At 34.4% G+C, this 10,623-nt stretch overlaps 1 protein-coding gene across 1 annotated transcript; it reads right to left on the reverse strand.

Annotated features, from left to right (window-relative positions):
* Positions 1-1,315: 1,315 nt before the first annotated feature.
* LOC145635476 (ADP-ribosylation factor 1) lies at positions 1,316-10,595 on the reverse strand. The gene is made up of 9 exons (XM_081686760.1): positions 10,437-10,595; positions 10,151-10,338; positions 9,994-10,032; positions 9,802-9,864; positions 4,863-4,881; positions 2,301-2,412; positions 2,035-2,082; positions 1,647-1,777; positions 1,316-1,555 (listed from the first exon to the last, which is right to left on the reverse strand). The coding sequence occupies exons 2-9, from the start codon at positions 10,251-10,253 to the stop codon at positions 1,522-1,524; spliced, it is 549 nt and encodes a 182-aa protein (XP_081542886.1). The 5' UTR covers positions 10,254-10,338; positions 10,437-10,595; the 3' UTR covers positions 1,316-1,521.
* Positions 10,596-10,623: the final 28 nt, after the last annotated feature.

Here is a 10,623-nt window from a genome sequence, read left to right on the forward strand (position 1 = left end):
GGGACGAATCGAAGCGACATATGACTAAATTTCAGTATATATATAACGAATCCTAGTTTAAGAAATATATTAAATATTTTATACTCAACTAATCATATGATTACCCCTTAAAGTAAAGAGGGATGAAGCTAGTTAAGGAAGGTTCCAGAAAAAGAGAGTTTCCCTTGAAAGAAAGGATAATTGGGTGCATAAAGGAAGTAGATGCATGTCTTGTTACCAATATAGTAAAGCAATTAAAAAATTGAAGTGAATCACGATAATGAGCATATTCTACTTGACTATTGCTTTAGATAATCCAATTAGTTGCTTTTTGAAGCCGTTGAAATACTACAACTCAACTTTTTCTTTAAGTTAGGTGCCTTTTATGGGGTTTTGGCTTTACCCCATATTTCATCTCGTAAATTGTTTTTTTTTTAAATTTTGTTTTCTATTCTATCAAACCCTTGATATAGGTGACTAGGTGAGTTTGATAACGTTTTAAGACTCTAAACTTTGGATGTATTAATGTATTATTATCTTCTTATAAATTATATTGTTATTGTAATGGGGGATAGGATTAATGACATCGGACTCGGTTCAATTCATCTTATTCATAATTGATTATTATGGATCCTCAAAAAAAAAATTGATTGTAGTGAATTAAAAATGATTTTTTTAATTGATTTGCTACTATTTTAAATTAATTTTTAATTGATTAAAAATAACTTTGTTTGAATATGTTTACAAGTTGAAAATATGGATTTTAAAGAGTTAGACGATACGGAATTATTGTATGAGTATATGTTGTAAGAGTCAATTCAATTTCATATCTTGAAGTATAGAGTATTACTTTATTGGATAAATATGGAGTATGTCATATTGAGTTTAAATTTTGGTAATAGTAGATTAGTTTGAGGTCCCTTGAAAGTTGAAAGTGAGGGGAGGGGAGTTAAGGGCATTTCCCAATCAAAAATTCCCTATAATGAAATTTGGTCACACAATTTCACATTAAACCTTATCTATTAGTATTAGGCATATTAGGCCAAACATTGCTTAATTATTGGTGCTGGGTTTAGTGGAGTCTGTCTGTTGGCGTTTGTCAATTGTTAGTTCATTGAGCTAAGAGACATTGCTTCTGCACGGCCGTGTGGAGAGCTTCGGTTGGTTACTGTGAGAAGGTCATGTGTGTGGGCCTACATGATACGGCAATATTGGCAACTTATGTTAATGAACTAGGTGGCAAGATGCTGGAATAATGTATAGCTTCATTAGAGCAATGCACCATTAGACCAATATTTAAGGCAAAGCAACAACCATGGTTATGGACCGCGATCAATGATGGAATCTCCCATGTTTTTCTTTTCATATATAAGTGACAAAAAAATTATACACGTCTATTGGTGGTGAAATTCACCAAAGATGAACAATAATGGTTTCCTCCTCCAGTCTCAAATTTCGATCACAAAGTAACACTCCCTATCGAATAAAATCTCATTTTTGCTTCAGCTACATGATTTTCCAGTACCTTCTTTCAAAGAGAAGTTAACCACTTCCAGATTTCAGCGTATTACTCAACCTAAAAAGAGTCAAGAGAATATTTACAATCAGAAATATCGTGTCGACAGCTGAAAAAGGAAGAGTTCATTAGATAAAAAGCAAAAGCATACCAATCTAAGCCCTCAAAAAGGCCTTCTCCTTTAGTGGCAGAAGTCTTAAAGATTGCCCATTGTCGGCTTTTGATCTTGTGAAGCTCCAATGCCTCAGTGACAGCAGCATCGTCAAGTGCACCCGGCAGATCCTATCATGCAACAGAAATTTGGGAAGAAAAACTTAGATAAGTGGCTGGTGATTTTTGAATTCAAGTATATTTGAGGCCACTAAATTACAGCAGACAAACAAGGCAACATTAGTTTTGGTAGAATCACCCACCGTACAAATTAGTTATCTCAATTTAGTTATAATAACTACTATGCAATCTATACAGAAAAATCAAACCATTTAAAGATGATTAAATGACACATTATTGATAACCAAGAGCAGGGTAACACAACCAACCTGCTTGTTAGCAAAAATTAGGACCACGGCGCCCTTCAGTTCTTCCTCCTGAAAAGGAATGGAGCTCATGATTTGCATTTATAAATCTTCATCAAGTCACTTCAACATCAGAAATAAATCAAAAAAATATTACATCTGAAAGATATGTAGCAGCTTGCTATAAATCCTAACAAGATTACACAATCCCATCAGTTTCAACTTCACATCCTTTTAAGTATATGATAGTAGCAACAATATACATAAAATTTAATAACTAGAGACAATACCTCCAAAATTGCATGAAACTCATCCTTGGCTATTGCAAGCCGATCAGTATCACTTGAGTCCACCACATAGATTATGGCTTGAGTGTTTGGAAAATAACATCTCCAGTAAGGCCTGGTTTATAAAGGGCACATAGAGTAACAAAATAAGAAAATTAATAAGATGTGAGCATGTCACACTCTAAAAGTCAATAGAACTGAAACTGCAAAACTTAGACAAAACAATTTCTTTTGGCTCCTGTAAAAGCTTAGTGTACAAAAATTCAATCGGAAAATATCATAATGTGCCAAAAGAATACAGCATTTAAAGCAAACCAAACAATTTCGAGATAGTGTCCAATATATTACCTTCTGAAAGTATATTAGTAAATATATTAAAGCTTGCACACAGCAGGAAATATTTCTGGAGGGGATTCTCAAAAATAAATACTACCTTCTGAAAATATTAGTCAGTAAGGCAGTGTTAGTTAAGCAGGTGATGTATAAACTAATTTTGACAGAGTGGTTCAAAATAAAGCATTACGAGTTTCTTTATCCATGCCTATTTCTGCCAAACACAATAGAGTTGCTTAACATGAGATAATAAAGTGCATTCCCTCTTCCAATGCATGCTAAAACTGATGTATCTAGGGATTCCAGCAAGATGGGCACAAACAATGCCCTTACAGCAAGTTATCCCCTAGTTAGTTTCTTCTTTTTATTTCTACACCCATCTTCTAAGTTGGAATAATGAGACGATGACCAAATCAAAAACAGTGATGAATGGACTTCAAACTAGGTTTTTGTTTAGATGGATTAAAACTTCACGATGAGTTGATGACTGCACGTCAAATAAAGCAGGTTTAATATGATGATGAATTGATGGGCACTAGTTACAAGCTGTGAATCCTGTGATATGCATCGAGCACAAGGTTTTTATTATAGCTTTTCAGATTTTCCATAAAGCCCATTACCTTACATACAGACCGGAAGGGGGCATAATACTGAGTAAGCAGCAGGTTATAATTTATGAAGAAATGAGGACAAGCAATTTCCAATTAGCTTTCCTTTGGTATTGAGTGCAAGGTTGAACTTTAAAAGATACATGATTCTTCAAGCCTAACTGGGCAACCAACTTTCAATAAGGTTCTACCAACTCTAATACATTTTAACTTAGACTGCCAAGTATATCATAGTGTTACCAGAACGCCTATAGATAGGTTCCCACTTAGGACACTGGACACATAAAATGGTTTCAAATGTAGATAGCCTTACAAGTAAATGTCATTACACTACAGAGGAGCCACATATTCTGCAAATGTCATTACATTACAGAAAAAAAGACATTAAATACATTAAGTGTAGGCCCAATCACCCATTCCAATTACAAAATTGAATGGCACAAATGTCCTTTACTTTTGATTTAACAAGACACATCCTAATCCCAAGTTAGTAAAATAAGGGGGTGAAACCGTAGAGAAGCTCAGAGTTGTCCAGTTTGAAAATCCACTTTTGTCCAGTTTGAAAATCCACTTTTCATCTTTCTCACTGAACTTATATTGGCCCACTCCCAAATTATTTAAGATCAAGGTTCCTTGTTTCTCTCATCCTCAAAGCCCCAACAACAAAATTCAATCAGTTCAAACATGATAATAATGTTGGCAGAATTTCCACTGGAACACCAGTGCAGATAGATATGCCAGTGTCCCACAATGTCAGCGACAGTTTAAATGGCAGTTTTGGAAATAAGAGAACATGGTGGTGGTGCACTTAGTGAAAGATGCAAAGAGAAGTGGGAGCTAGAAGTGGCAATGCCGTTGCAGGAAGCACTAATGACAGTGATAACTGGAGTGGAGGTTATGTTGTTCAAAGTCAGCTGGTAGTGTCAATTACTGATGCGTGTCTCCAAGGGGTCAAGCTCAGCATTTTTATAGAGAAGTTTACCCTTTTATTAGTAATAAAATATACTGTCAAGTTTCTATATATATATTTGACACCTTAGAGCCTAATAACTATTACTGCCAATTTTTAATTTTTGGTTTTAAGATTATTTGAAGTTCAACGATATAGATAGTACATAAAATCCAGAAAGCATGCCCTTATACAAACAGAGAGACATATCTGAAGCTTTCATATAGTTAGCCGTCAACAAGGAAAAACTAACAAGTTGTCTGATTTTGCAGTAACATCAGAAACTGATCTCCAGTGCCAAGAAATTCTGTGGCTCTAATAATTAGAGTCATGAATGACTCTAATAATGCTTTGTTGGTTTTATTTGTGCTTAGATGGAATTACCATGATACCAAAATACTTCTTCATTAATACCAACAGAAGAAAAATGTTTTGTTCGTATCATTAGATCTCTTTGTTGGTATTAAACAATACCATCTAAATACAATTTCATACCAACAAGCATTATTAGAGTCATTGATGACACTAATTATTAAAGACTAAGAAATGCTCCTCCAGCGCCACCATAAAAGGGCATATTACTCAATGCATACAGACAAACAGGAGTCATTATCACTAATATACTTAACTAAATCTTTTAGCTTTATGACATAGAGATCGGGTATTAGGAGGTACCTTATACTTGTCTGCCCACCTGTGTCAACAGGAAAAATAACAAATATCAGGGGTGAAGTTCAGCAAAATATATAGGCTTCTGACCAACAAAAACATGCATGAAATACCAATATACATGCATAAATCACATACTGTAAAAGTACTATTGCAGCTTCTGACTAACAAAAAGAGGTCCAACAAGAAGCTATTAACATGTTCCAGAATACATACTTGAAGAAATTTCTTAAATTGTACATCCTATACAGCACAGGTGCAGACAAAACTCAGCCAAGAATAAACGAAAAAGATGATTTGGTTCTACATATTCCATTATCTCACCAAACAGAAACAAGCTTAATATTAAGGCAAATTGTGAATCTAATAGCGAAAAGAGATATTCATCCTGGCTTTAATTGCCAAATTTGCTCAAAGATGGTTCAGAAGATGCAAGCCATAGAGTCAAAGTCTGAAAGCTTAAATGAATATGAACCCACAAGAAAGTTAAAAATAGGAGTACTATTATGGATAAGATAAGAATTGATACTCAATGTGACATGAATATTACTGTATGTCAGCTAAAGGAAGCAAACTCTACTCAAGGGGGATATTAAAGACATCATCAAGAAATAGAACATAAGTTCTGCAATTGTCAGTAAGTAAATCAAAGTGATCACACTGATATCTGCACATTATGGGGAATAACAGCAAGTTATAAAGAAAGTACTGGAAGACACAAAGGAGAAAAATCTAATAATGTCTTGGGCGTGTGTGCCAATCAGGGAGGTACAGAAGTAACGTAGATAATAAGGACCATCTGATTCGTGAATGAGGTTACTGAATCCAGAGTCCTATTATCTAAAATTTAAAGAATAAAGAAAAAACATATACTCCAGTAGATAAATTCAACAGGCATTGAAACCAGATTAATATTTCAATTAGAAGATGATAAAAAAAAAAAAAAAGTCCTTACAATTTTCATTTATACCCACATCACTATCAATAACTACTACCTCCGTTTCATATAAGTTGCAACTTTGGAATATTTTATACCTCACAAGTCACAAATAATAGTCCAAAGTTGCAACTAATATGAAACATAGGTAGTAATAAGATAGATATCATTATTTCCACAATTCTACTAGCTCATTCAAGATGCTGATTAGACATTAGAGTATTAGACAATGGCTCTTGAAATCAGGAAGCAAATGTGGCTATATTAACGCATTATTTCCAACTTTAATTAAAATGTCAGAAAGCACTAAAATATATTATTGCTCTGATTTGAAACAAACAAAACCATATAAAGTCGGGTCCCTTGTATTTTGGTGATGGTGCAAGGCTATATGACTAATATGTAGTTTAGTTGGCCTGAAGTCGTGTTTGAAAAGAAATAAGAAAAAATTTACTAAGATCTTGACCAATTATCACAGAAGTTGGGGTAGGCTCCAATAAATTTCACATTTGGACCAATTGATTCCATATTCATACTTAGAGCTTGTTTTGTGCTGATTAAAAAAAATGCAAAGGAACTACGTACCAATTCTTACCATTTTCCCTCCTTATATATCAAGAATTTGGAAGGAAAAGAATAATACAGATTATTAGTTTACACCAAGGGCAGTATCAACCTAGGAAGCACGGGTACGGCTGTTGTAGGCCGTTTCCCGTACAGGGTGCGGTACGGGGACGGCAAAAATACGTCCCCCGGACGTTTCCAAAATTTTGGGTACGGCTGTAAATTTTGGGTACGGCCCACGCTAAATCTGGAGACGTTTCGGGTACGGTTCAGCATATTTTACTATTTTAGATGTCCCCAAGAGCAAATTGAACTTTCTGACTTTGAAAGCCCAAGCCCAGTTCAAAAAATAATTGAAAAAGAAGGGCCCAGATTTATAAAAAAAAAAAAAAAAAAAAAAAAAAACCACTTACTCCTTGAATCTAAGGGAGCAGGACTAGGGCACTCATTAGTCATTATAGTTTCTCTTTGAAACCTTGAAGACTGAAGTAGCCGAACCCCCACCACTCCATCTGCTCGGCGGCGCCGCGGTGACCGGTAAGTTCTCTGGTTTCTTTTTTTTTTTTTTTTTTTTTTTTGTCTTTTGCTTCTGTTTTTCTTTCGATCTGTTCTTTCTACTTTTTTTTTTCTTCTTTCTTTCAATCTGTTCTTTCAGCCTATTTATGTGTTTTTTTTTAATGGCCTCTCATAATGTTGGTAGTAGCACGGTTAGTGGGTCAGTGATGGAAGTGCTTTCGTAGATTATTTCCACTTCTTGATGATCAAAACAAAGTGATGGATGAATTCGCACAATTTTCTATGAAGAGTGGCCCTTTTGAGGATTAAACTTGCATTTCAAGAATGCATACTATGGAGCCTAGGAGTTGGTGGGCTAACTTTGGTGCGGAAACTCCTCTTCTTCAATCTTTGGCTTTTAAACTACTTGGACAGCCTACTTCCTCTTGTTGTGAGAGGAATTGGAGTACTTACAACTTCATTCACTCACTTAAGAGGAACAAGTTAAATCCAAGTCGTGCCTAAGATTTGGTTTACATCCACAATAACCTTCGTCTCGCTTCAAGAAATTCCAATGAGTATGGAGATGATAACACGAAGATGTGGGATGTTGGTGGAGATGCATTTGATTCTAAGGAGGATGTGGGGTTTTTAGAGTTTGAGGAACTCTCACTTGATGAGCCCGAGTTGGTAATCGAGTTGATTGTTGAAGAATGATGTTCTTTGTTTTTTTACATGCTTTTGTCAAAAACTTTAATCTTGAATTTGTAGTAATGACTTATGTATAGTTTTAATTTTCTATATTTTTAGGTTTTTTTTGCCGTACCCGTTTTTTACATTTTTAATTTTGCCGTTTTCTGTCCCCGTACCCGTTTTTTGTCCCCGTCCCCGCTTTAGTGCCTCTTAGGACTATCAACCATATACACAAGGAGAGCTAGGGTCAGAATATTAAGAGATCAAAGCATTTACAAGTCTCTCAAACCAAAACCACTCAACCTATAAAGTCATGCTTGGTCCTGTATACCAAATCAAGAATCACAGGATCCTCAAATAATAAAGCCTCAATCCTTGGTTAATAACTTAATACTGGTTTTTCCCTCAAACTCCCTCAATTCCTTTTCATCTATACCATCAATTCGCTTAACATACCAGCTCTACATTTCCGCAAACTCATTAACCCTTGTGCTAAAACTTATTTTTGTAACCCAAAACACCATTTATAATTTGGAGTAGCCTTTTAGTCTTTCCTTTGAATTTCAATCCAAACATCATGATTGTCACCTTATAATCTATGTTCCTCACCCCAAGGAAAAATAAAATATAGATTGGTACCTTCACTCTCCAATAACATGGCTACTTTCTTTGCACATAGTGACATAGCTATGCTTAAAATAAAAACCATGTAATTATGGTATGGTGTATATATGTGCTTCATGAATTATTGTCCAAAAACATTTTTTGTTACTCCAAAATAGCCAAACCTTAAAGCTATCAACCTTAACAATTCAACTTTCGATCATCCACCATGGTCATTCACCCAATTCTATCACCTAATTCCCAGCACCATAATACTCACACAATTTGACTTATTAAAAGAACCCCAGTCCGCCACATAAAAACTTCCTATCCTTTCCCATCATTTTTAGTCAGGATCTCTTCTATATATAGCTCCCTCATTATCTCCTTCAGTTAAAACTTCCATATATGATGCTAAAGTCACCAAATACACAGACATCATAACCACTCCTACCTATACTTTTTATAACTCCAAAAACCCCTCAGTCATGGCAACTTACAAATGCCAATGAATTTCTAAGATATACACATGCCACTAATAATATGGATCCCAAAAGAGAACAATTACATTGAAAATGCAAAATACATAAGTCATAGGAATGAAACACTGTCGTTCAATATACATGATTACACGATGATTGAGTTTCAATTTAGTTATGTTGATGATGCAAAAACTATAATATCAGTTTAGAAATAAAAAGATGATAGGCCAATACAAGATCAAAACCATAGGCAATCTCTATTGACAATGTGACAATTAATTTCTAAATTTTCATCGATTTTTTTTTTTTTTTTTTTTTTTACGAATGATAGTTTCCATCCAAAACAATTTATTTGACAATCTACTCCAAAGTCAATTTCCATTCCACATCACCCCACTATTGTCTCCACATGAACTCATTTCAGTTAAGGGTGATTTTGAAATCAGGCCTCACTTAGTTGTTATTTTCTACAAATCCTTGAAATGTGTCAGCTAACATCCCAGATATGAAAAATATCCCATATAGCAGGCAATAAAATTTCTGCAATTCTCCTATTACACCATATATTGCATCCACTGTTATGCAGCATATTAATCCCAACAATATTGTTTCAAAATGTTTGAGGCATTGAGATTACAATATTTACATCTATCATTCATATATTCCGAGGGTTCAATTGTACAAGTTTTTTTTTTAAAAAAAAAAGAGAATGAAACAAGAGTAAATGTTTGGATTCAAACACTCAATATAAATAGTGCAATAAACTTGTAACTACTGCTCGGTAAATTGGTAGAAAAATGAAAACTGTAAATCTTCATCAAATACCATTGAACTTGTTATTCTTATTCCTCAGTCACTACATTGAATGTATAAACCAGCACGGTTAGCTACTTAAAGCTTATCATCAATAGGACCATACCTCAGCAAGAACAGCAGTAGCTTCATCTTATACATAAATACCCTAGTATAATATTTCACTGATACACACATGATTCATGAAGCAATAAATAATAATTTTGGATTACTTCCTTCAATTGTTAAATCAATGGTCAAAAAAATTCAAATTGTGAACTGATAAGCCCACCACTGACTCTAATCACCCATCTTAAACAATGCAACGACACGAAATCAGGCATGACAACATAATAATAAGATAGAGCAGGTCACATACCCAGATCCCACACTTGGAATTTAATGTTTTTGTACTGCACTGTTTCCACATTGAATCCAATAGCTGAAAATGACGATCCCCAAAAAAACCAAATCTCAATTAACACTCTAATCACAAGATTAAACACTAATCACAAGAATAAACACTCAAATCAAAGCATAAATCATGATAAATTAAGAGCAGAACACTTACTTGGTATAGTAGAAACTACCTCACCCATCTGAAGCCGATCTGGGGTTATAAGATCAAACACAAAACATCAAAATATAGAAAATTAAAAACTACCCAGATCACAAAACTGAAAATTAGAACATGGGTTGTAATAAAAATTAAGGAAAAAAAAACATACAGAGAATGGTGGTTTTTCCAGCATTATCAAGACCAAGGACGAGGATTCGAGCTTCTTTATTGCCGAAGAGAGAAGAAAAGAGACGAGTAAACAAAATACCCATTTGTAAATTGGCAGAAAATCAGTGCATCAAATGGGATAGATCTAAGAAATTGCAGAAATTCTTTGGGTATCTTATCTTCTTGCCACTGCAACAAAATCAATAGAAAGCAATCAAGTGAGAATGAAGAATAAAAGAGATTAAATAAAATTGCATGAGAAAAATGTTGAAGGAGAAAGGGTGTGCCTGAGTGAGAGACAGAGACTGGTGATCTGGGCAGAAGAATTCTGCAAATCATAGAAATTAATTCAAGAAAATATAGAATCGGAAGATGAAAGGAAGGAAGTGTGGAAAAATGCCAAATTCTTCCTTTTCCTCTATATTCTATTCCCCTGATCCCCTCTCTCTTACGGAGTATTTTTTTCTTTTTTTA

The sequence above is a fragment of the Chenopodium album genome, chromosome 6 (genome assembly GCF_948465745.1).
Source record: "Chenopodium album chromosome 6, dcCheAlbu1.1, whole genome shotgun sequence".
Classification (NCBI taxonomy): Eukaryota; Viridiplantae; Streptophyta; class Magnoliopsida; order Caryophyllales; family Amaranthaceae; genus Chenopodium; species Chenopodium album.

Bases quoted from the DNA above. Each gene is read 5' to 3' on its own strand.
- LOC145635476 (XM_081686760.1), bottom strand. From the start codon at position 10,253: ATGGGTATTTTGTTTACTCGTCTCTTTTCTTCTCTCTTCGGCAATAAA. The intron at 10,033-10,150 runs GTATGTTTTTTT...TTATAACCCCAG, and splicing joins TGGAAAAACCACCATTCTCT to ATCGGCTTCAGATGGGTGAG. The intron at 9,865-9,993 runs GTAAGTGTTCTG...CGTCATTTTCAG, and splicing joins GGTAGTTTCTACTATACCAA to CTATTGGATTCAATGTGGAA.